Source organism: Pleurodeles waltl, chromosome 12, assembly GCF_031143425.1.
Source record: "Pleurodeles waltl isolate 20211129_DDA chromosome 12, aPleWal1.hap1.20221129, whole genome shotgun sequence".
Taxonomy (NCBI): Eukaryota; Metazoa; Chordata; class Amphibia; order Caudata; family Salamandridae; genus Pleurodeles; species Pleurodeles waltl.
Genome location: NC_090451.1, coordinates 20,023,307 through 20,050,270, shown reverse-complemented (window position 1 = coordinate 20,050,270; position 26,964 = coordinate 20,023,307). Strand labels below are relative to the sequence as shown.

The 26,964-nt window shown below is 46.8% G+C and overlaps 1 protein-coding gene across 3 annotated transcripts in view; it reads right to left on the bottom strand.

Annotated features, from left to right (window-relative positions):
* SBNO2 (strawberry notch homolog 2) overlaps positions 1-26,964 on the bottom strand; it is a 542,051-nt gene that overhangs the window by 95,973 nt on the left and 419,114 nt on the right. For all 3 annotated transcript variants that reach the window (XM_069216340.1, XM_069216341.1, XM_069216342.1), the window contains 4 exons: positions 26,485-26,616; positions 23,468-23,603; positions 22,622-22,734; positions 5,948-6,019 (listed from right to left, as the gene is read on the bottom strand). In XM_069216340.1, coding sequence (XP_069072441.1) covers positions 5,948-6,019; positions 22,622-22,734; positions 23,468-23,603; positions 26,485-26,616 — 453 coding nt within the window. The remainder of the gene's footprint in view (positions 1-5,947; positions 6,020-22,621; positions 22,735-23,467; positions 23,604-26,484; positions 26,617-26,964) is intronic.

Here is a 26,964-nt window from a genome sequence, read left to right as displayed (position 1 = left end):
TCGACCTGTTCTGAGTGGAGGCTTACGTTGTGAAATTGTGCTGCTCTAGCCACCACCTGAGAGTACGCGGTGCTGTCTTCTGGTGGAGATGGTTTTGTAGGGTATGCCTCTGGGCTGTTATCTGACACTGGGGCGTCGTATAGGTCCCATGCGTCCTGGTCTTGGTCACCCTGGCTCATGGTGGTGTGAGCTGGGGAGTGTGATGGCGTTTGTGCTGGTGAAACGTTAATCACGGGCGGAGGAGAGGGTGGTGGTGTAACTCTTTTCACCACTTTTGGTTGTGGTGCTTGTTCCGTCTGGAACTCCAACCTTCTCTTTCTCCTAATGGGGGGAAGGGTGCTTATTTTTCCTGTCCCCTGCTGAATGAAGATACGCTTTTGCGTATGGTCCGCATCAGTTGCTTGTAGCTCTTCCTCAAACCTATGCTTCTGCATTTGGGAGGTTAGCGAGTGCTCTTCTGTATAAGAGCCTGAAGCTGGGTCGCTTGCAGTTTGTTTCGGCATCGAAACTTTGTCTGCGTGTTTTTTCGGCTCCGAGGTGACTTTTTTCCTTTTCGGGGCCGAAACCTCTCGGCGTCGATCTGTTTCGGTGCCGCTGTCTCGGCGTCGAGCCGTGTCCACACCGGCATCTCGGTGTCGAGGCTTGTCTCCAGCACTTTCTCGGTCCCGAGAAGGCTGCGTGCCGGTGTCTCGACCGGAGTCGGACGATCTCGGCACTGTTTGGGCCTTTTTCGGTGCCGACGGTCGGTCACCGATTTTATGGGTTGAGCCATGGCCTGGTGGCAGTGGCGTCCCCTGGGCCTTGTAAATGTTTCTTTGTGTGGTTTTCGACGTCTTACTCACGGTTTGTGTATCGTCGAATCCTTCGGAGTCTGAGTCTTGGATCGAGAAGGTACCTTCCTCTTCCTGTTCCTCGAACTCCCGTCGGGCTGTCGGTGCGGACGCCATTTGAAGTCTTCTGGCTCGACGGTCTCGGAGTGTTTTTCGGGACCGGAACGCACGACAGGCCTCGCAGGTGTCTTCGCTGTGCTCAGGTGACAGGCACAGGTTGCAGACCAAGTGTTGGTCTGTGTAGGGGTATTTATTGTGGCATTTGGGGCAGAAACGGAACGGGGTCCGTTCCATCGGCGTTCCTCAGCACGCGGTCGGGCCGACCAGGCCCCGACGGAGGATCGAAAAACTACCCCGAAGGGCACCGGAGCTCTTCGATCTTCGATGCGGTGTTGAATCTAAGTACGCCGATCCCGGACGCAACAATACCGACGAAAATCTTCCGAAATTAACTATTTTTTCTGTTCCGAAACTCGGAGCGACAGGAACACGTCCGAACCCGATGGCGGAAAAAAAACAATCGAAGATGGAGTCGACGCCCATGCGCAATGGAGACAAAAGGAGGAGTCACTCGGTCCCGTGACTCGAAAGACTTCTTCGAAGAAAAACAACTTGTAACACTCCGGCCCAACACCAGATGGCGAGCTATTGCAGAACATGCGTATCTACAGCGACAGATGCCATCGAACATATATTTTTCTATAACAAAAACCTATTGGCCTGGAATTGCCTCTGAGTGTGTGTTCCTCATTTATTGCCTGTGTGTGTACAACAAATGCTTAACACTACCCTCTGATAAGCCTACTGCTCGACCACACTACCACAAAATAGAGTATTAGAATTATCTAATTTTGCCACTATCTTACCTCTAAGGGGAACCCTTGGACTCTGTGCATACTATTCCTTACTTTGAAATAGTGCATACAGAGCCAACTTCCTACAGATGGTCATTATGTGACCAAGAACATTTCTTAGTTTTCTTAATAAGATGGCTCAAGTGAGAGAACCAGAGGACACAAAAGACCCTGGGCTCGTCGGCGCTGCCCGACGGTGAAGATCCAGAGCTGGGGGATATAAGAGGAGAAGACAATAAGGACCACTGACAGCAGAGCGGCGACAGCAGCATTATCAACAAGGAGAATGAGCCCTGTCACGAGACAATACTGGACAAGAGTCAGGTCATTTTTAAAGTAAATTCACCAGAATATACTGTGATGAAGGAGACATGCCCTGCAACAAAATATAATTGTCAAAAGTCAGAAGGGACGTTGACGAGGATGGATGTAATGCATTCAAGCTCTCCCTTTGGTGTGCTTGCACAAAGGTTAAGAGACCAAGAGTTCACACTAGTGAGTGCGTACAGGCAGATCCTGTCCGGACAGTCAAGCCAGCAGACAATATGTTCCACAGATATTGTGCAACAGTTTGCCCCTGGATATGATAAAGTCCCACTAGGTCAAAACACAAAAGTGCAGGAGTGTGTGATGGACCGTAGGGGGAGGCGCTCTTGGAACTGGCTTGAAATGTCCTTACTCCTGCTCCAGCCTCAGCAGCAAACACAATAGTGAGAAGCAACAAATGTACACAAACCAAGGGTTGTGTAGTATCCCTCAGGTATTATCGAGGTGAAGGTGGTGTGTGCCCTAGGGCTGACAATACCATGGACAGAGAGTTGAGGCGGTGTGTGCACACTATGAGTGAGTGTGCGTGGAACCTGTGTGTGTCTGTGTGGAAGCTATGTCTGTCCGAAGACTGCGCTGAGAGTCTGTGCACAAACTGTAGGCGTATTTAGGTGTGAGGAGGCTGTAGGTGCATGGGCTTTGTTTATAGGAAGACTGTGTGGGATGAGGTGATGTGTGCAGAGAATGTATGTGTAAAGAAATGGCTCCCTGTTGCAGTTACCCCCCACTTTTTGCCTGATACTGATGCTGACTTGACTGAGAAGTGTGCTGGGACCCTGCTAACCAGGCCCCAGCACCAGTGTTCTTTCACCTAAAATGTACCATTGTTTCCACAATTGGCACAACCCTGGCACCTAGGTAAGTCCCTTGTAACTGGTACCTCTGGTACCAAGGGCCCTGATGCCAGGGAAGATCTCTAAGGGCTGCAGCATGTCTTATGCCACCCTAGGGACCCCTCACTCAGCACAGACACACTGCTTGCCAGCTTGTGTGTGCTGATGGGAGAAAATGACTAAGTCGACATGGCACTCCCCTCAGGGTGCCATGCCAACCTCCCACTGCCTGTGGCATAGGTAAGTCACCCCTCTAGTAGGCCTTACAGCCCTAAGGCAGGGTGCACTATACCACAGGTGAGGGCATATGTGCATGAGCACTATGCCCCTACAGTGTCTAAGCAAAACCTTAGACATTGTAAGTACAGGGTAGCCATAAGAGTATATGGGCTGGGAGTCTGTCAAAAACGAACTCCACAGCTCCATAATGGCTACACTGAATACTGGGAAGTTTAGTATCAAACTTCTCAGAATAATAAACCCACACTGATGCCAGTGTTGGATTTATTAAAAAATGCACACAGAGGGCATCTTAGAGATACCCCCTGTATTTTACCCAATTGTTCAGTGCAGGACTGACTGGTCTGTGCCAGCCTGCTGCTGAGAGACGAGTGTCTGACCTCATGCGGTGAGAGCCTTTGTGCTCTCTGAGGACAGAAACAAAGCCTGCTCTGGGTGGAGGTGCTTCACACCTCCCCCCTGCAGGAACTGTAACACCTAGCAGTGAGCTTCAAAGGCTCAAGCTTCGTGTTACAATGCCCCAGGGCACTCCAGCTAGTGGAGATGCCCGCCTCCTGGACCCAGCCCCCACTTTTGGCGGCAAGTCCAGGAGAGATAATGAGAAAAACAAGGAGGAGTCACTGGCCAGTCAGGACAGCCCCTAAGGTGTCCTGAGCTGAGGTGACTCTGACTTTTAGAAATCCTCCATCTTGTAGAAGGAGGATTCCCCCAATAGGGATAGGAATGTGACCCCCTCCCCTTGGGAGGAGGCACAAAGAGGGTGTACCCACCCTCAGGGCTAGTAGCCATTGGCTACTAACCCCCCAGACCTAAACACGCCCTTAAATTTAGTATTTAAGGGCTTCCCTGAACCTAAAGATTTAGATTCCTGCAACAACAACAAGAAGGACTGCCCAGCTGAAAACCCCTGCAGAGGAAGACCAGAAGACAACAACTGCCTTGGCTCCAGAAACTCACCGGCCTGTCTCCTGCCTTCCAAAGAACTCTGCTCCAGCGACGCCTTCCAAAGGGACCAGCGACCTCTGAATCCTCTGAGGACTGCCCTGCTTCGACGACGACAAGAAACTCCCGAGGACAGCGGACCTGCTCCAAAAAGACTGCAACTTTGTTTCAAGAAGCAGCTTTAAAGAACCCTGCAACTCCCCGCAAGAAGCGTGAGACTTGCAACACTGCACCCGGCGACCCCGACTCGGCTGGTGGAGAACCAACACCTCAGGGAGGACCCCCGGACTACTCTACGACTGTGAGTACCAAAACCTGTCCCCCCTGAGCCCCCACAGCGCCGCCTGCAGAGGGAATCCCGAGGCTTCCCCTGACCGCGACTCTCTGAAACCTAAGTCCCGACGCCTGGAAAAGACCCTGCACCCGCAGCCCCCAGGACCTGAAGGACCGGACTTTCACTGCAGAAGTGACCCCCAGGAGTCCCTCTCCCTTGCCCAAGTGGAGGTTTCCCCGAGGAAGCCCCCCCTTGCCTGCCTGCAGCGCTGAAGAGATCCCTTGATCTCTCATAGACTAACATTGAAAACCCGACGCTTGTTTCTACACTGCACCCGGCCGCCCCCGCGCTGCTGAGGGTGAAATTTCTGTGTGGGCTTGTGTCCCCCCCGGTGCCCTACAAAACCCCCCTGGTCTGCCCTCCGAAGACGCGGGTACTTACCTGCAAGCAGACCGGAACCGGGGCACCCCCTTCTCTCCATTATAGCCTATGCGTTTTGGGCACCACTTTGAACTCTGCACCTGACCGGCCCTGAGCTGCTGGTGTGGTGACTTTGGGGTTGCTCTGAACCCCCAACGGTGGGCTACCTTGGACCAAGAACTGAACCCTGTAAGTGTCTTACTTACCTGGTAAAACTAACAAAAACTTACCTCCCCCAGGAACTGTGAAAATTGCACTGTGTCCACTTTTAAAGTAGCTATTTGTGAATAACTTGAAAAGTATACATGCAATTGAAATGATTCAAAGTTCCTAATGTACTTACCTGCAATACCTTTCAAACAAGATATTACATGTTAAATTTGAACCTGTGGTTCTTAAAATAAACTAAGAAAAGATATTTTTCTATACAAAACCTATTGGCTGGATTTGTCTCTGAGTGTGTGTACCTCATTTATTGTCTATGTGTATGTACAACAAATGCTTAACACTACTCCTTGGATAAGCCTACTGCTCGACCACACTACCACAAAATAGAGCATTAGTATTATCTCTTTTTACCACTATTTTACCTCTAAGGGGAACCCTTGGACTCTGTGCATGCTATTCCTTACTTTGAAATAGCACATACAGAGCCAACTTCCTACAGTATGTGTATTTAGGTGTGAAGCGATGTATGAGGAGACTGCGTGAGAGGCTCTATGTATACAAAGACTGTGAAAGCAGTGTGTTTACAGATGGTATGTGTACTTAGAGATGGAGGTTTTCTGTGTATGGAGCAGTGTGTGAGGAGAGTGCATGTATGGATGAGGCTTTGTCTATATGAAGACTGTGGGGGCATTTTGTGCAAAGGCTTTGTGTTTTTGGAGGTGCTGTGTGAGGAGATTGTGTGTGTACGAATGGAGGCTTTGTGTATATGAAGTCTGTGCAGCGGCAGTGTGCACAAACTGTGTTTAGGTATGAACGTGTTGTGAGTGTGGAGACGGTGTGTTGGAAGACTGTGGTGGCATCCAGTGAGGAAACCTGTGTGTGCAGGCTTTGTGTGTGTGAAGGGTCTGGTGTGGCTATTGTGGAGGCACATGGTCCTTGCAGGTCTAAATGCCATAGATTTAGGAGATCAGTAAAGTGGACTCTGTGGCCCAGACTCCTGAATAAGACATTATTGTCTCTACAAATCAGATTTCTACACTGTAAACAAAGGCTTCATACCTTATTCTCAAAGTTGTACTTGCTGAAGTCCCGGGACTCCGTTGCACGGCGGTCTCCATGTGTTAAGGCACCCTATTGAAAGAGAAAAGCAGATCAGTGAAGGACCCAGCAAAAAAAGCGAAGGCTCTACTCCATAGGCAGGGACACGAGAAGGAAGGAAAACAGCCGCTTAGTGGAAGAGAGAAGGATGGGAACTGGAAAAAAATAACGACGAGGAGGAGGGAAAGAGAGGGTGAGAAAAAGATTCACAGTCGGAGAAAGAGGCCCAGAGAGAAAGGCAAAGAATCAGGGACAGTCACAAAGAAGGAAACACAAAGGAGAGGTTAAAAGAAAGACTAGGGTCAGCAAAGAACGAGGAAATGAATAAGAAAAGATTGAGCACACAGCAGGAGAGAGAGAAGGAAAAGCTGCTTGAAGGGAGAACTGAATTTTAATTCAAGTCATGCTTCAGCACACCGAAAATGTAAAGAAATCAGCAAGAAAGCAACCATATGGAGAATGAGAAGAACGATCAAGACAACCTATAATCAGTGCAAAAAGGCAAGCCAAACACAGTTTTATGTCAGAATATCAACCTCGAAACACTGCGGTGCAAATATACTGATGTCAAAATATCAACATCAAAAAATATAAACTTTACATACTTATAATGTAAAATACCCACATATCAATGGCAAAGGTATCATGGTCCGAATTATATATATTTATCTGTAAATACACATATTTATTTGCAAATAACATTTTAAATAAAAATGCAACTGTTATTAGAATATATATTAAAGTTATACATCATATGTAAAATGTATATAATTTAAAAACTCACAAAATTAATAACTTGTATAATAATGCACGTAAATTCATTTTTGAAGATTTTAAATCCTAATATATAAATTAAAAATTGATCTAAATTAAAAACTATAATGCTAATAACGGATTTAAAAAACAAAAATGTAAACATAATTAATTGAAATTTAAAAACATAAGCACAAATTCTTAAATTATTAAACCATTAGAAAACATTTTTAAAGAAATATAACAAAATACCCTAGTTATAAAATCTCAAACATAAAAAAAAAATACAATATAAAACACAATAAATATATTTTTTGAAAAATATAATACTTAAAAATATACATTTATATTTAAAATGCTTAAAGTATGTTAAAGGACTAATCCAAAATGTATTCTAAAAGACTATAAATTAAAAATATTTAAAACACACTACTAAAAGAAACATTAGGACATATACAGACATTGGAGGGCAGATTTGCTATTTTAAATCCAATTGAACAAATAATGGAACAAGTGGATACCTTTGGGGCGCGGGACGGCACAGATAGATTACTATTCTAACTCCAGTCCAACACACGATGTGGAAGATACACATGTTTAGCCCTGCGAGGTTTGGTATTTTCGCATCACTTGAACCATCTGCGTTGAAAATGTATATATTTTGGAGGTGGAGGGAGGGGTACTATTTACTGCTGTCCCTCCTGCTCAACTAGCGCTGAAGAAAGTGTAAATATCTGGAGGGTCGGATTTACTGTTCTAACTCGAGTCCAACAAACAATGGGAGGCCGCGCATATTTTTGTGATACGGGAAGGTTTGCTTTTCTAACTCCAGTATTTTGGGAGTGTGGGGCAGATTTAATATTCTTAAATCCAGTCCTAACAAATATTGAGTAATTGTGAAATGATTAAAAATTGCTACAATAATGTAAAGTTAATTACACAAACAAAATATTTACTAAACAATAATTGTTTAAAAATATTAATATTAATTTAAATATTAATTTATCCAGAAGAAATCCACTACCCTAAATAGAAAACTAGTTAAATGACTTATGATAATTTAACGTATAAATAATATATATAAATATTTACCAATTTAAAAAAATATCCCATTATGCTACTCAATATCAATTAATATACAGGGAGTGCAGAATTATTAGGCAAGTTGTATTTTTGAGGATTAATTTTATTATTGAACAACAACCATGTTCTCAATGAACCCAAAAAACTCATTAATATCAAAGCTGAATATTTTTGGAAGTAGTTTTTAGTTTGTTTTTAGTTTTAGCTATGTTAGGGGGATATCTGTGTGTGCAGGTGACTATTACTGTGCATAATTATTAGGCAACTTAACAAAAAAAAATATATACCCATTTCAATTATTTATTATTACCAGTGAAACCAATATAACATCTCAACATTCACAAATATACATTTCTGACATTCAAAAACAAAACAAAAACAAATCAGTGACCAATATAGCCACCTTTCTTTGCAAGGACACTCAAAAGCCTGCCATCTGTTCACCATCAACATTGCGTGCAGCAGCAACCACAGCCTCCCAGACACTGTTCAGAGAGGTGTACTGTTTTCCCTCCTTGTAAATCTCACATTTGATGATGGACCACAGGTTCTCAATGGGGTTCAGATCAGGTGAACAAGGAGGCCATGTCATTAGATTTCCTTCTTTTATACCCTTTCTTGCCAGCCACGCTGTGGAGTACTTGGACGCGTGTGATGGAGCATTGTCCTGCATGAAAATCATGTTTTTCTTGAAGGATGCAGACTTCTTCCTGTACCACTGCTTGAAGAAGGTGTCTTCCAGGAACTGGCAGTAGGACTGGGAGTTGAGCTTGACTCCATCCTCAACCCGAAAAGGCCCCACAAGCTCATCTTTGATGATACCAGCCCAAACCAGTACTCCACCTCCACCTTGCTGGCGTCTGAGTCGGACTGGAGCTCTCTGCCCTTTACCAATCCAGCCACGGGCCCATCCATCTGGCCCATCAAGACTCACTCTCATTTCATCAGTCCATAAAACCTTAGAAAAATCAGTCTTGAGATATTTCTTGGCCCAGTCTTGACGTTTCAGCTTGTGTGTCTTGTTCAGTGGTGGTCGTCTTTCAGCCTTTCTTACCTTGGCCATGTCTCTGAGTATTGCACACCTTGTGCTTTTGGGCACTCAAGTGATGTTGCAGCTCTGAAATATGGCCAAACTGGTGGCAAGTGGCATCGTGGCAGCTGCACGCTTGACTTTTCTCAGTTCATGGGCAGTTATTTTGCGCCTTGGTTTTTCCACACGCTTCTTGCGACCCTGTTGACTATTTTGAATGAAACGCTTGATTGTTCGATGATCACGCTTCAGAAGCTTTGCAATTTTAAGAGTGCTGCATCCCTCTGCAAGATATCTCACTATTTTTGACTTTTCTGAGCCTGTCAAGTCCTTCTTTTGACCCATTTTGCCAAAGGAAAGGAAGTTGCCTAATAATTATGCACACCTGATATAGGGTGTTGATGTCATTAGACCACACCCCTTCTCATTACAGAGATGCACATCACCTAATATGCTTAATTGGTAGTAGGCTTTCGAGCCTATACAGCTTGGAGTCAGACAACATGCATAAAGAGGATGATGTGGTCAAAATACTCATTTGCCTAATAATTCTGCACTCCCTGTATATTTACATTAAAATACTACCCATCCAATCCCTCAACAAACATCACAAGTCACAAAAAAAAGAGTTAAAAATGATATACTAATTACACACTGAAACAACTAATATAAAAAAGTACATAATCAATATTCATCAATTAACATGAATTTAAATTAAAATAAGCACTGAAAATGCTAATAGTCTGGTTTTAAAGGAAGGGTGCGTGGGAATGTGAAGCATTACAAGTAGACATTGGGGGAATGGATATTTAGGGGCTGATTATGACTTTGGCGGATGGAAACATCCGTACACCAAAACTCCAGACGGGGAGGCTGCCATGGTGCTGGCGACCTCCCTGCCGGCCCTATTATGACTTTCCCACTAGGGTGAATAGAGTCCGCCCAGCGGGAAAGGTGCGGCAGCATTGTCGCCGGCTCATATTAGAGCTGGGGGCAATGCTGCCGCACGCAGGGGGCACCAGCACCCTTGAAATGCACACTGTAAATATCGAGGGTGCTGGTCACGGGGACCCCTGCACTGCCCATGCCATGGGTATGGCCAGTGCAGGGTGAGGCCACCTGCACTTGTTCTCAGACAGCCTTTTCATGGCAGTCAGACGCCATGAAAAGGCTAGCAAGTTTGTAATCAGCAGGGCGGTGCTGAATTACAACCAGGACTGCTGTCAGCCCGTCGGGATTACTGATCCTGGTGGGGACGGTGGTAGGTTGGCGGGACTGCCCGCCAACCTCATAACGTGGCGATTGGACCTCCACAGCCGCGGCGGTCCAACTGCCACCGCGAAGCTGGCAGTCTTTGGACCGACAGCCTCATAATAAGGTTCTTAGTTGTGTGAAAGCAAAGTAATGTAGAAAAATATTGAGGCAGGTTTATTTAAAGATCAGGTGAAAGTTGCACTGTCAAGCCAGGGCTAAAAATCCATGCTGGTTAATGGCTGCTCTTCTCCCATCTGTGTGGCTACCAGAGAATACACCATACATAATATAGTTATTTAGAACACGTTAATAGCATTTCAGTGCCATGTGTATGCCTTAGAAAATTCTAGCTAAAAAAAATGTCACAGCTGTGTGGAGGACAAGCTCTTTTTTGTGTGGAAGTATGCAACTTCTGCTCAATCAAAGCATCCTGTCTTCTATCCTGCCCTGTTGGGTATCACGTAATTGTCTTGCGACAGCTGCGTTACCAATCCAGACCAAAAAATTACCTACCTAATGCCCCAAAAAAACCTAATACTTTGAAACAATAAATTAAACATTACTATAATTTTAATACAAAATAATTAAAACTTAATGTCACAATAAAATTATCAAAAAATAAAATATAATACATGTATAACAGAACGTAATTAAAAAAAATTAGACTTTGATATTTAAAAAAAAACTACAAAAAACAATATACGTACCTTCCACGTTTTATCTACAATATTTCTGTAGTCATGATATTTTTAACACAATATTATGGACAGATGATACTTTTAAATACATTTTCTGGTGGAATACTGGCACAGAGAAAGGAAGGAAATAAATAATCCACAACCCGCTGAGGAGAAGCAAGCAAAGCACCACAGAGACGGAGTCACTGAGGAATCCTTACACTGAAGGTAAGGCAAGGAAGCAATCAACCACGGAGACAGAAATGAGGCAACCAATCAACCACAGAGAAAGGAAGGAAATAAATAATCCACAACCCGCTAAGGAGAAGGAAGCAAAGCACCACAGAGACGGAGTCACTGAGGAATCCTTACACTGAAGGTAAGGCAAGGAAGCAATCAACCACGGAGACGGAAATGAGGCAACCAACCAACCACAGAGAAAGGAAGGAAATAAAAAATCTACAACCTACTGAGAAGCAAGCAAAGCACCACAAACACAAAAGGCGAGTCACTGAGGATCCCTCATACTCAAGGAAAGGAAAGGAAGCAATCAACCACGGAGCCAGAAATGGGGCAACCAACCAACCATAGAGAAAGGAAGGAAATAAAAAAATCCACAACCCACTGAGAAGCAAGCAAAGCACCACAAACACAGAGAAGGAGGCACTGAGGATCCCTTATACTGAAGGAAAGGAAAGGAAGCAATCAACCACGGAGACGGAAATGAGGCAAACAACCAACCACAGAGAAAGAAAGGAAATAAATAATCCACAATCCACTGAGGAGAATCAAGCAAAGCACCACAAACACAGAGAAGGAGGCACTGAGGATTCCTTATATTGAAGGAAAGGAAAGGAAGCAATCAACCACAGAGACAGAAATGAGGCAACCAACCAACCACAAAGAAAGGTAGAAAAATAAATAATCCACAACCCACTGAGGAGAAGGAAGCAAAGCACCACAAACACAGAGAAGGAGGCACTGAGGATCCCTTATACTGAAGGAAAGGAAAGGAAGCAATCAACCACGGAGACGGAAATGAGGCAACCAACCAACCACAGAGAAAGAAAGGAAATAAATAATACACAACCCACTGAGAAGGAAGCAAAGCACCACAAAAACAGAGAAGGCGGCACTGGAGGACCCTTATACTGAAGGAAAGGAAAGGAAAGAAAGAAATCAACCTCGGAGATGAAAATGAGGCAAGCAACCAACCACACAGGGAATGCACAACCAACAGAGGAGATGCAAGCAAAGCACCACAAACACAGAGAAGGCAGCACTGATGGACCCTTATACTGAATGAAAGGAAAGGAAGCAATCAACCACGGGGACGGAAATGAGGCAAGCAACCAGCCACACAGAGAAAGGAAGGAATTAAGTAATCCAGAACCCACTGAGAAGGAAGCAAAGCACCACAAACACAGACAAGGCGGCACTGAGGAGACCTCACCATGAAGGAAAGGAAAGGAAGCAATCAACCACGGAGACGGAAATTAAACAAGCAACCAACCACACAGAGAAAGGAAGGATATACTGAATCCACAACCCACTGAGGAGAAGCAAGCAAAGCACCACAAACACAGAGGATGGCACTGAGAGGACATCACATTGAAGGAAAGGAAAGGAAGCAATCAACCACAGAGACAGAAATGAGGCAAGCAACCATCCACACAGAGAAAGGAAGGAAATAAAAATCCAAAACGCACTGAGGAGAAGCAAGCAAAGAACCTCAAACACAGAGAAGGAGGCACTGAGGAATCCTTATACTGAAAGGAAGGAAAGGAAGCAATCAACCACAGAAAGGGAAATGAGGCAACCAACCACACAGAGAAAGGAAGGAAATAAAAATCCAAAATCCACTGAGAAGCAAGCAAAGCACCAGGAAACACAGAGAAGGAGGCACTGAGGGACCCTTGTATTGAAGGAAAGGATAGGAAAGGAGACAATCAACCACAGAGAAGAAAATGAGGCAAACAACCAACCACAGAGAAAGAAGGGAAATAAATAATCCACAACCCACTGAGGAGAAGGAAGCAAAGCACTACAAACACAGAGAAGGCAGCACTGAGGGACCCTTATACCGAAGGAAAGGAAGCAATCTGTGTAGGAAAGTACCATCTTGCCTGGCATGTTACCCCCATTTTTCACTGTATATATGTTGTTTTAGTTGTATGTGTCACTGGGACCCTGGTAACCCAGGGCCCCAGTGCTCATAAGTGTGCCTGAATGTGTTACCTGTGTAGTGACTAACTGTCTCACTGAGGCTCTGCTAATCAGAACCTCAGTGGTTATGCTCTCTCATTTCTTTCTAAATTGTCACTAACAGGCTAGTGACCAATTTTACCAATTTACATTGGCTTACTGGAACACCCTTATAATTCCCTAGTATATGGTACTGAGGTACACAGGGTATTGGGGTTCCAGGAGATCCCTATGGGCTGCAGCATTTCTTTTGCCACCCATAGGGAGCTCAGACAATTCTTACACAGGCCTGCCACTGCAGCCTGAGTGAAATAACGTCCACGTTATTTCACAGCCATTTTACACTGCACTTAAGTAACTTATAAGTCACCTATATGTCTAACCTTTACCTGGTAAAGGTTAGGTGCAAAGTTACTTAGTGTGAGGGCACCCTGGCACTAGCCAAGGTGCCCCCACATTGTTCAGAGCCAATTCACTGAACTTTGTGAGTGCGGGGACACCATTACACGCGTGCACTACATATAGGTCACTACCTATATGTAGCTTCACCATGGTAACTCCGAATATGGCCATGTAACATGTCTATGATCATGGAATTGCCCCCTCTATGCCATCCTGGCATTGTTGGTACAATTCCATGATCCCAGTGGTCTGTAGCACAGACCCTGGTACTGCCAGACTGCCCTTCCTGGGGTTTCTCTGCAGCTGCTGCTGCTGCCAACCCCTCAGACAGGCAGCTGCCCTCCTGGGGTCCAGCCAGGCCTGGCCCAGGATGGCAGAACAAAGAACTTCCTCTGAGAGAGGGTGTGACACCCTCTCCCTTTGGAAAATGGTGTGAAGGCAGGGGAGGAGTAGCCTCCCCCAGCCTCTGGAAATGCTTTGTTGGGCACAGATGTGCCCAATTCTGCATAAGCCAGTCTACACCGGTTCAGGGACCCCTTAGCCCCTGCTCTGGCGCGAAACTGGACAAAGGAAAGGGGAGTGACCACTCCCCTGACCTGCACCTCCCCTGGGAGGTGTCCAGAGCTCCTCCAGTGTGCTCCAGACCTCTGCCATCTTGGAAACAGAGGTGCTGCTGGCACACTGGACTGCTCTGAGTGGCCAGTGCCACCAGGTGACGTCAGAGACTCCTTGTGATAGGCTCCTTCAGGTGTTAGTAGCCTTTCCTCTCTCCTAGGTAGCCAAACCCTCTTTTCTGGCTATTTAGGGTCTCTGTCTCTGGGGAAACTTTAGATAACGAATGCATGAGCTCAGCCGAGTTCCTCTGCATCTCCCTCTTCACCTTCTGATAAGGAATCGACCGCTGACCGCGCTGGAAGCCTGCAAACCTGCAACATAGTAGCAAAGACGACTACTGCAACTCTGTAACGCTGATCCTGCCGCCTTCTCGACTGTTTTCCTGCTTGTGCATGCTGTGGGGGTAGTCTGCCTCCTCTCTGCACCAGAAGCTCCGAAGAAATCTCCCGTGGGTCGACGGAATCTTCCCCCTGCAACCGCAGGCACCAAAAAGCTGCATTACCGGTCCCTTGGGTCTCCTCTCAGCACGACGAGCGAGGTCCCTCGAATCCAGCGACACCGTCCAAGTGACCCCCACAGTCCAGTGACTCTTCAGCCCAAGTTTGGTGGAGGTAAGTCCTTGCCTCACCTCGCTGGGCTGCATTGCTGGGAACCGCGACTTTGCAAGCTACTCCGGCCCCTGTGCACTTCCGGCGGAAATCCTTCGTGCACAGCCAAGCCTGGGTCCACGGCACTCTAACCTGCATTGCACGACTTTCTAAGTTGGTCTCCGGCGACGTGGGACTCCTTTGTGCAACTTCGGCGAGCACCGTTTCACGCATCCTCGTAGTGCCTGTTTCTGGCACTTCTCCGGGTGCTACCTGCTTCAGTGAGGGCTCTTTGTCTTGCTCGACGTCCCCTCTCTCTGCAGGTCCAATTTGCGACCTCCTGGTCCCTCCTGGGCCCCAGCAGCGTCCAAAAAACGCCAAACGCACGATTTGCGTGTAGCAAGGCTTGTTGGCGTCCATCCGGCGGGAAAACACTTCTGCACGACTCTCCAAGGCGTGGGGGATCCATCCTCCAAAGGGGAAGTCTCTAGCCCTTGTCGTTCCTGCAGTATTCACAGTTCTTCAGCCTAGTAAGAGCTTCTTTGCACCAACCGCTGGCATTTCTTGGGCATCTGCCCATCTCCGAGTTGCTTGTGACTTTTGGACTTGGTCCCCTTGTTCCACAGGTACCCTCAGTCAGGAATCCATCGTTGTTGCATTGCTGATTTGTGTTTTCCTTGCATTTTCCCTCTAACACGACTATTTTGTCCTTAGGGGAACTTTAGTGCACTTTGCACTCACTTTTCAGGGTCTTGGGGAGGGTTATTTTTCTAACTCTCACTATTTTCTAATAGTCCCAGCGACCCTCTACAAGGTCACATAGGTTTGGGGTCCATTCGTGGTTCGCATTCCACTTTTGGAGTATATGGTTTGTGTTGCCCCTATCCCTATGTTTCCCCATTGCATCCTATTGTAACTATACATTGTTTGCACTGTTTTCTAAGACTATACTGCATATTTTTGCTATTGTGTATATATATCTTGTGTATATTTCCTATCCTCTCACTGAGGGTACACTCTAAGATACTTTGGCATATTGTCATAAAATGAAAATGTCACTTACCCAGTGTACATCTGTTCGTGGCATCAGTCGCTGAGATTCACATGGTATGCATGAGCTCGCCATCTGGTGTTGGGTCGGAGTGTTACAAGTTGTTTTTCTTCGAAGAAGTGTTTTCGAGTCACGGGACCGAGTGACTCCACCTTCTGTGCTCATTGCGCATGGGCGTCGACTCCATCTTCGATTGTTTTCCCCGCAGAGGGTGAGGTAGGAGTTGTACTATAGTAATAGTGCCCGCGCAATGAAAAATGTAAGTATGTACCTATTAAAGGATTAAGTAATATATATACAAATGTACAAAATTGAAGGTAACTTCTGAACTGCTACAGGCTTCCGGGGAGGTGGGTGGGTCCATGTGAATCTCAGCGACTGATGCCACGAACAGATGTACACTGGGTAAGTGACATTTTCAGTTCGATGGCATCTGTCGCTGTAGATACACATGGTATGCATAGACTAGTAAGCAGTTAGTTCCCCATAAGCGGTGGTTTAGCCTGTAGGAGTAGAAGTTGTCTGAAATAGAGTTCTTAATACAGCTTGACCTACTGTAGCTTGTTGTGCGGATAGCACATCTATACAGTAGTGTTTGGTGAATGTGTGAGGCGTAGACCAAGTGGCTGCCTTACATATTTCTTGCATTGGGATGTTTCCTAAAAAGGCCATTGAAGCACCTTTTTTCCTTGTTGAATGTGCCCTGGGAGTAATGGGCAGTTGTCTTTTTGCTTTAAGGTAGCAGATTTGGATGCATTTAACTATCCATCTGGCTATACCTTGTTTTGATATTGGGTTACCTGCATGAGGTTTTTGGAATGCAATAAATAGCTGTTTAGTTTTTCTGATGTTCTTCGTTCTGTCAATGTAGTACATTAATGCTCTTTTGACATCTAATGTATGTAGTGCTCTTTCAGCCACAGAATCTGGCTGTGGGAAGAATACTGGTAATTCTACCGTTTGATTTAGATGGAATGGAGAAATAACTTTTGGTAAAAATTTTGGATTAGGTCGTAGGACGACCTTATTTTTATGTATTTGTATAAAAGGCTCTTGTGTTGTGAACGCTTGAATTTCACTTACTCTTCTTAGAGATGTAATGGCGATGAGAAAGGCAACTTTCCAGGTGAGGAATTGTATTCCGCAAGAGTGCATGGGTTCGAAGGGTGGGCCCATGAGTCTTGTTAGAACCACGTTTAGGTTCCATGAAGGAACAGGTGGTGTTCTTGGTGGTATAATTCTTTTAAGCCCTTCTATGAATGCTTTGATAACTGGTATCCTATACAAGGAAGTTGAATATGTAGTTTGCAGGTATGCAGATATTGCTGCAAGGTGTATTTTAATAGAAGAGAAGGCTAGCTTTGCTTTTTGTAAATGGAGCAAGTAATCTACTATATGTTTTGGAGTTGCCTCTAGTGGTTGTATCTGATTATGATGGCAGTAACAAACAAATCTTTTCCACTTACTTGCGTAGCAGTGTCTAGTGGATGGCCTTCTGGCCTGCTTTATGACTTCCATACACTCTTGGCTAAGTTGTAAGTGTCCGAATTCTAGGATTTCAGGAGCCAGATTGCTAGATTCAGCGATGCTGGGTCCGGGTGTCTGATCTGTTGGTTGTGTTGCGTTAACAGATCTGGTTTGTTGGGCAGTTTGATGTGTGGTACTACAGACAGATCTAGCAGTGTTGTGTACCAGGGTTGTCTTGCCCACGTTGGTGCTATTAAAATGAGTTTGAGTTTGTTTTGACTCAATTTGTTTACTAGGTAAGGAAGGAGAGGGAGAGGAGGAAAAGCGTAAGCAAATATTCCTGACCAGTTCATCCATAGGGCATTGCCTTGGGATTGCTTGTGTGGGTATCTGGACGCGAAGTTTTGGCATTTTGCGTTCTCTTTTGTTGCAAATAAGTCTATTTGTGGTGTTCCCCAGAGTGTGAAGTAGGTGTTCAGAATTTGTGGGTGGATTTCCCATTCGTGGACTTGCTGGTGATCTCGAGAGAGATTGTCTGCCAGCTGATTCTGGATCCCCGGAATAAACTGTGCTATTAGACCAATTTGATGGTGGATTGCCCACTTCCATATTTTTTGAGCTAACAAGCTTAACTGCGTTGAATGTGTTCCTCCTTGTTTGTTTAGATAATACATCGTTGTCATGTTGTCTGTTTTGACAAGGATGTATTTGTGGGTTATGATTGGTTGGAAAGCTTTTAGTGCTTGAAAAACTGCTAATAATTCTAGATGATTTATATGCAGTTTTGTTTGATGTATGTTCCATTGTCCTCTTATGTTGTGTTGATTGAGATGTGCTCCCCACCCTGTCATGGAAGCATCTGTTGTTATTACGTACTGTGGCACTGGGTCTTGGAAAGGCCGCCCTATGTTTAAATTTATACTGTTCCACCATAGAAGCGATAGGTAAGTTTGGCGGTCTAGCAACACCAGATCTAGAAGGTGACCCTGTGCTTGAGACCACTGTGAGGCTAGGCACTGTTGTAAGGGCCTCATGTGCAGTCTTGCGTTTGGGACAATGGCTATGCATGAGGACATCATGCCTAGGAGCTGTAGTATTGTTCTTGCTTGTATTGTTTGGTTTGGAGACATGTGTTGAATGACCCTGTTGAAATTGTGGATCCTTTGTGGAGTTGGCGTTGCTACTCCTTTTGTCGTGTCTATTATGGCTCCTAGATATTGCTGTACTTTGCTTGGCAGAATGTTTGATTTTGCAAAGTTGACGGTGAACCCTAAATTGTAGAGGGTTTGTATGACTTGATTTGTGTGGTTTGAGCATTGTGTGAGCGAACTGGTTTTGATTAGCCAGTCGTCTAGATACGGGAACACATGTATTTGCTGCCTTCTGATGTGTGCAGCGACTACTGCTAGGCACTTTGTGAATACTCTTGGAGCGGTTGTTAAACCAAAAGGCAATACTTTGAATTGGTAATGTATTCCTTTGAATACAAACCTTAGATATTTCCTGTGTGATTGATGGATTGGTATATGGAAATATGCGTCCTTGAGGTCTAGGGTTGTCATGTAGTCGTGTTTTCTGAGCAATGGTAACACTTCTTGTAGTGTGACCATGTGAAAGTGGTCTGATTTGATGAATGTGTTTACTACCCTGAGGTCTAGAATTGGTCTCAGTGTTTCGTCCTTTTTTGGTATCAAGAAGTACAGTGAATAAACTCCTGTGTTTATTTGTGTGCTTGGTACTAATTCTATTGCATGTTTTTGCAGTAGTGCTTGAACTTCTATCTCTAGAAGTTGTGAATGGTATTTTGATAAATTTTGTGATTTTGGTGGTATGTCTGGAGGGAATTGCATGAATTCTATGCAATAACCATGTTGGATAATTGCTAGGACCCATGTATCTGTAGTTATTTTGTCCCATGCTTCGTAATATTGATGTATCCTCCCCCCCACTGGTGTTGTGTGGGAGGGGTGAGTGACGTGTGAGTCACTGCTTGTTGGTAGTGGTTTTGGGGCTTTGAAATCTTCCTCTATTCCTAGGAAATTGCCCCCCTCTATACTGGCCCCGAAAACCTCCTCTGTACTGTCCCTGGTAGGTGGGCGGTGCGGACTGTGAGGTGCTAGCTTGTGTGGCCTGACCCCGAAACCCTCCTCTAAAAGGTGTTTTGCGGAAGGTGTTATAAGATCCTCTGCTCTGCGGGGAGTAGAGTGCGCCCATGGCCTTGGCAGTGTCAGTGTCCTTCTTGAGCTTTTCTATAGCTGTGTCGACCTCCGGACCGAACAGAAGTTTCTCGTTTACTGGCATGTTAAGCACTGCCTGCTGAATTTCTGGCTTGAATCCAGACGTTCTGAGCCATGCGTGCCTACGGATGGTAACCGACGTATTAATGGTTCTTGCGGCCGTGTCTGCTGCATCCATGGAGGAGCGTATTTGATTGTTGGAAATGTTTTGACCCTCCTCAACAACCTGTTTTGCTCTTTTTTGCAGATCTTTTGGGAGATGTTCAATGAGATGCTGCATCTCATCCCAGTGGGCTCTGTCGTATCGCGCTAGCAGCGCTTGTGAATTTGCGATGCGCCACTGGTTTGCTGCTTGGACAGCAACCCTCTTCCCGGCTGCATCGAACTTCCTACTTTCTTTATCTGGGGGAGGTGCATCCCCAGAAGTGTGCGAGTTTGCCCGTTTTCTGGCAGCCCCTACCACCACAGAGTCTGGTGGCAGCTGAGAGGTGATGAAGACAGGGTCCGTAGGAGGCGCCTTATACTTTTTGTCCACCCTAGGCGTCACTGCCCTACTTTTAACTGGCTCCTTGAAAATGTCCTTTGCATGGCGTAGCATGCCTGGGAGCATCGGCAGGCTTTGGTAGGAGCTGTGGGTTGAGGAGAGGGTGTTAAATAAAAAATCATCCTCTACTTGTTCCGAGTGTAGTTCCACATTATGGAATAGAGCTGCTCTAGCCACCACTTGTGAGTAGGCTGTGCTGTCTTCCGGTGGTGATGGCCTAGTTGGGTATGTGTCTGGGCTGTTATCAGACACTGGTGCGTCGTACAAGTCCCACGCATCCTGATCTTGGTCGTCGTGGCTCATGGCGGTGTGAGCTGGCGAATGTGACGGGGTGTAAGTTGGCGAAGCCGGAGTTACAGGTGGAGGCGAGGGAGGAGGTGTTACCTTTTGTGTTGTTTGTTGCTGAGGAGTAAACTGAAGCGTTCTCTTTCGTTTGACAGGTGGAAGGGTACTGATCTTCCCAGTCCCCTGCTGAATAAAGATACGCTTTTGCGTGTGATCCACGTCAGTGGATTGCAGTTCTTGTTCAAATCTATGTTTCTTCATTTGAGAAGACATAGAATGCTCTTCGGTATAGGAGCCAGAAACAGGGTCTGATGTCGCTTTTTTCGGCTCCGAAAGCCCTGTCGATTGTTTTTTCGGCTCCGAGGTAACCTTCCTCTTTTTCTGTGCCGAAAATTCTTGGCCTCTATGGTCTTCGGCGCCACTGTCTCGGCGTCGATCGGTGTCGACACCGAACTCTCGGTGTCGATGCTTCTGTTTAGCACTCTCTCGGTCCCGAGGAGGCTGCGTGCCGGTGTCTCGACCGAAGTCGGACGATCTCGACACTGAATGGGCCTTTTTCGGTGCCGATTGTTGGTCACCGAGAATTTGGGTGGAGCCATGGCCGGTTGGCAGTGGCGTCCCCTGGGCCTTCTTTCCTTTTTTAGGGTTTGATCTCGACGTCTTACTCACAGTTCTTGTAGAGTGTAGCTCGTCGGAGTCTGAATCCTGGATGGAAAAGGATTCCTCCTGTTCTTCTTCTGTCTCGAACTGTCGACGCTCTTTTGGCGTGGACGCCATCTGCAGTCTTCTCGCTCGACGGTCGCGCAGAGTTTTTCGGGACCGGAACGCCCGACAGGCCTCGCAGGATTCTTCACTGTGCTCGGGTGACAGGCACAGATTACAGACCGAGTGCAGGTCCGTATAAGGATATTTGTTGTGGCATTCGGGGCAGAATCGAAACGGGGTCCGATCCATCGGCGTTGTCCTCCACGCGGTCGGGCCGACTAGGCCCCGACGGGGTGCCGAAATCTACCCCGAAGGGCACCGAAGCGCTTCGATGTTCAACGCGTCGTCGTATGTGTCTATCTGTAACCGGATCGCAACGATACCGTCGAAAATCTTCCGTCTTCAGCTATCTTTCCGTTCCGAAACTCGGAGCGACATGAACACGTCCGAACCCGATGGCGGAAAGAAAACAATCGAAGATGGAGTCGACGCCCATGCGCAATGAGCACAGAAGGTGGAGTCACTCGGTCCCGTGACTCGAAAACACTTCTTCGAAGAAAAACAACTTGTAACACTCCGACCCAACACCAGATGGCGAGCTCATGCATACCATGTGTATCTACAGCGACAGATGCCATCGAACATAAAGTACCTTTATTTTTAGTATAACTGTGTATTGTGTTTTCTTATGATATTGTGCATATGACACTAGGTGGTACTGTAGTAGCTTCACACGTCTCCTAGTTCAGCCTAAGCTGCTCTGCTAAGCTACCATTATCTATCAGCCTAAGCTGCTAGACACCCTATACACTAATAAGGGATAACTGGGCCTGGTGCAAGGTGCAAGTACCCCTTGGTACTCACTACAAGCCAGTCCAGCCTCCTACAATCAACCACGGAGACGAAAATGAGGCAAGCAACCTACCACATAGAGAAAGGAAGGAAATAAATAATCCACAACCCACTGAGGAGAAGCAAGTAAACACCACAGACACAGAGAAGGCGGCATTGAGGGGACCTCACTATGAAGGAAAGGAAAGGAAAGAAAGGGAAGCAGCAAGCAACCACAGAGGAGGAAAAGAGGTAGACAGCCAACCATACAGAGAATGGAAGGAAGCTAGTAAGTAAACACACCAAGAAGGAAAGAAAACAAGTGGGCATACACAGAGAGATAGGTAAGCAGCCCACTCACGCAATGGAAGGAAGTCAAAACCGGGTGGGCATTGGAAATAAAAGGTGCAAGGGTACGCTTTCAGCAAAGAGAAGGCAGCAAGACAACAACTACAGGCATAAGAAGATAGCAAGCTGCCACAAACTGAATGCAAATAAGCAGGCAAACCACCAAAGACAGGAGGAAAAATGCCAAGCAGCACACAGAGAAAGGATGAATAGGACAGCTCCACGCACACAATGGAATGACGCTAAGTCATGACACGCAGATAAGCGAAGAAAGAGAGGAAAGGTGGGCACAAAGGGGAGGAAGGTGAAGGAGAGAGAATGAAAGGAGGTGACCCACAATGGAAGAGGTGGAAAAGAGTCTCAGAGGGAAAATGAAAAATCACGTTATGTGGCATATTCACAGCAGACGCCAAAAACACATGAGCTGGGAGTTTGAGGGTTCACTGTAGGATAGAAACAAATATCTGTGAAAAGGTGGCTGGAAACAAACTGCCAGCCACTGCTCTTCGCATACCGTAATTTGTCAGAAATTGCACCGGGCTGATAAAGATATGAACTTACAAGGCTCTCCAGACGCTTTGCTACAATGGATGCGAACCTCCGCTCCCCCGCCAGTTCAGAAATTAGGAAGACATACTCTGGGGCTGATACCTGATTGGAACGGTGAGTTCGACCTGAAGTAAGAAATGAAAGAACTCAGTGAATATCCATAAAGAAGTCAACATTCACAAACTCATAAAAGCACAAGTACAAACCCTAAAAGAGGGAGGCATTCGGTTCCCTGCACCTATAGACTTAACAGACCGTATCACACACTTCTGGAAGGAATGATTCCTTTGGAAAGAACTGGATTTACTTAACAAGCATTCAAAAAAGATAAAATGAAGCTATGGAGTGAACAAACCCTATATAGCTAGTGATGGAAAATGACCTAAAGCAACACAGTCAAAAGTAGGTACTACACGGAAGCGATAAAGGGTACATCCAAGCGCATTGCAAAGGCGTCATCATAACCCAAAGGATGAAATGAACACATGCAATTCTAGCCAAGCAGAGGCACATCTCACAGTCCAAGGCCTAGAATGAACTGAAAGTGTCTGGACACTACAAAAACCTTAAACAGTGATTCCAGTAAACCTGGAAGATTAAACAGCAAGTTGTATGTGGCAAATCGCACATGTCAAAGCATGAGTAAACGTACTTTATATTTCCAAGTCAACAGGAAATATTAACTTCCCAGTAAGTGGAAGGATCATACAGTAATGCTATCTCAAAGGGTGCTTTTGAAATGCAGTTTGTGGCTTACTAGCCCCAGCATTCACACTTCATTAACAACTTTTCCTGGTTTCAAATGAGCGATAGGGATGTGAGAGTAAACAATGGAACTGCAGGACAGCTCAGACTTACCAAACTGCTGTATGGCTCTGTCGGCGCTCCATGGTAGCTCCAGTGTCATGTGCACTCGACGCCGCTGGTTCGGCACCCGGCGGTCGGCCTGCAAGGAGATCCCCGAACTCGAAGCCTCTGAGATTATTGCTACAAGCTGAGCAAAGAGAAAGGGTTCCATTAGAAGTAGGAGAAAAGTGAACACAGCAGGTCCTAACTTGGAGGGTGAGGTACGTTTGCATGATGGCATGCTATTTCTAGATGAATGAATGAATGAAAGAATACATTAATAGCTAGTAAACATTTTCCAATATCTTATTGGCTGCTTTCTAGCAGAGCAGGTCACATACCAGCTTGCTGTTTGATTCTCCAGCCCTGTGCCAGTTATGTATTGTTCTATGTATATATTCAGAACTGACGGGATACCCTCATACTGTTACCTTTCAGGAACTAACACACACTGCTTCAAGCATATCTTTTAAAGATGAGCTCTGTCATGCACACGCGCTCAAGGATTTGCCTTGAATGCATGTGCTTGGTTCTATCATGTGCCCACGCCCAGGGCTGTCCCTTCAATGCATGCTCCTTGCTCTGTCATGCGCTCACGCTCAGTGCTGTGCCTTGAATGCATGCTCTTGGCTCTGTCAGGCGCTCAGGGCTGTGCCTTGAATGCATGCTCTTGGCTCTGTTACACACGCACGCTCAGGGCTGTGCCTTGAATGCGTGCTCTTGGCTCTGTCATGCGCTCAAGGCTTTACCTTGAATGCATGCTCCTGGCTCTGTCAGGCGCTCACGCTCAGGGCTGTGCCTTGAATGCATGCTCCTTGCTCTGTCATGCGCTCACGCTCAGGGCTGTGCCTTGAATGCGTGCTCTTGGCTCTGTCAGGCGCTCACGCTCAGGGCTGTGCCTTGAATGCATGCTCCTTGCTCTGTCATGCGCTCACGCTCAGGGCTGTGCCTTGAATGCATGCTCCTTGCTCTGTCAGGCGCTCACGCTCAGGACTGTGCCTTGAATGCATGCTCCTTGCTCTGTCAGGCGCTCACGCTCAGGGCTGTGCCTTGAATGCATGCTCCTTGCTCTGTCATGTGCTCACGCTCAGGGCTGTGCCTTGAATGCATGCTCCTGGCTCTGTCAGGCGCTCACGCTCAGGGCTGTGCCTTGAATGCAGGCTCCTGGCTCTGTCAGGCGCTCACGCTCAGGGCTGTGCCTTGAATGCATGCTCCTGGCTCTGTCAGGCGCTCATGCTCAGGGCTGTCCCTTCAATGCATGCTCCTTGCTCTGTCATGCGCTCACGCTCAGAGCTGTGCCTTGAATGCATGCTCTTGGCTCTCTTACGCTCTCACGCTCAGGGCTGTGCCTTGAATGCATGCTCCTTGCTCTGTCATGCGCTCACGCTCCGGGCTGTGCCTTGAATGCATGCTCCTGGCTCTGTCAGGCGCTCACGCTCAGGGCTGTGCCTTGAATGCATGCTCCTTGCTCTGTCGTGCTCACGCTCAGGGCCGTGCCTTGAATGCATGCTCCTGGCTCTGTCAGGCGCTCACGCTCAGGGCTGTGCCTTGAATGCAGGCTCCTTGCTCTGTCGTGCTCACGCTCAGGGCTGTGCCTTGAATGCATGCTCCTTGCTCTGTCATGCGCTCACGCTCAGGGCTGTGCCTTGAATGCAGGCTCCTTGCTCTGTCATGTGCTCACGCTCAGGGCTGTGCCTTGAATGCATGCTCTTGCTTCTGTCAGGCGCTCAGGGCTGTACCTTCAATGTGTGCTCTTGGCTCAGTCATGCACTCACGTTCAGGGCTTTACCTTGAATGCATGCTCTTGGCTCTGTTACACGCGCACGCTCAGGGCTGTGCCTTGAATGTGTGCTCTTGGCTCTGTCATGCACTCATGCTCAGGGCTTTGCCTTGAATGCAGGCTCCTTGCTCTGTCGTGCTCACGCTCAGGGCTGTGCCTTGAATGCATGCTCCTTGCTCTGTCATGCGCTCACGCTCAGGGCTGTGCCTTGAATGCATGCTCTTGGCTCTGTCATGCGTTCACGGCTGTGCCTTGAATGCATGCTCCTGGCTCTGTCAGGCGCTCACGGCTGTGCCTTGAATGCATGCTCCTTGCTCTGTCATGTGCTCACGCTCAGGGCTGTGCCTTGAATGCATGCTCCTGGCTCTGTCAGGCGCTCACGCTCAGGGCTGTGCCTTGAATGCATGCTCCTTGCTCTGTCAGGCGCTCACGCTCAGGGCTGTGCCTTGAATGCAGGCTCCTTGCTCTGTCATGTGCTCACGCTCAGGGCTGTGCCTTGAATGCATGCTCTGGCTTCTGTCAGGCGCTCAGGGCTGTACCTTCAATGTGTGCTCTTGGCTCAGTCATGCACTCACGTTCAGGGCTTTACCTTGAATGCATGCTCTTGGCTCTGTTACACGCGCACGCTCAGGGCTGTGCCTTGAATGTGTGCTCTTGGCTCTGTCATGCACTCACGCTCAGGGCTGTTCCTTGAATGCATGCTCTTGGCTCTGTTACGCTCTCACGCTCAGGGCTGTGCCTTGAATGCATGCTCTTGGCTCTGTTACGCGCTCACGCTCAGGGCTGTTCCTTGAATGCATGCTCTTGGCTCTGTCAGGCGCTCACGCTCAGGGCTGTGCCTTGAATGTATGCTCCTGGCTCTGACATGCGCTCAGGGCTGTGCCTTGAATGCATGCTCTTGGCTCTGTTACGCGCTCACGCTGAGGGCTGTGCCTTTAATGCATGCTCTTGGCTCTGTCAGGCGCTCACGCTCAGGTCTGTGCATTGAATGTATGCTCCTGGCTCTGTCTGGCGCTCATGCTCAGGGCTGTGCCTTGAATGCATGCTCTTGGCTCTGTTACGCGCTTACGCTCAGGGCTTTCCCTTGAATGCATGCTCCTTGGCTCTGTTACGCACTCACGCTCTGCCACAAACTCAAACTCTGAGTTTCGCTAGAACGAATACTCCTTGCTCTAACACATATCCATGCTCTTACAGCCACCCATGCTACGCGCTCATCCACGCACTCCAAGGGGCGCTCTGTACTCACCTTCTCTCCATTCATAAACCGCTCTTTCTCCTTGAGGTTAATATTGTCGATAGACAGACTCTGCTCTGCTCGGGACTCAAATGTGATGGACCCATCTGCCCGGCGAACCACACGCCCTTTCCTGCCAGTCATCTAAAATGGACAAATAAAAGAAAATACCACCAACTCATTTTCCAATCAGAACAGATGAAACACCATTCCCTTATAAGAGTGATGTAGGAAGTTGGCTCTGTATATACTATTTCAAAGTAAGAAATAGTGTGCACAGAGTCCAAGGGTTCCCCTTAGAGGTAAGATAGTGGAAAAAGAGATAATTCTAATGCTCTATTTTGTGGTAGTGTGGTCGAGCAGTAGGCTTATCAGAGGGTAGTGTTAAGCATTTGTTGTACACACACAGGCAATAAATGAGGAACACACACTCAAAGACTTACTCCAGGCCAATAGTTTTTTATATGGAAAAAATATTCTTTTCTTAATTTA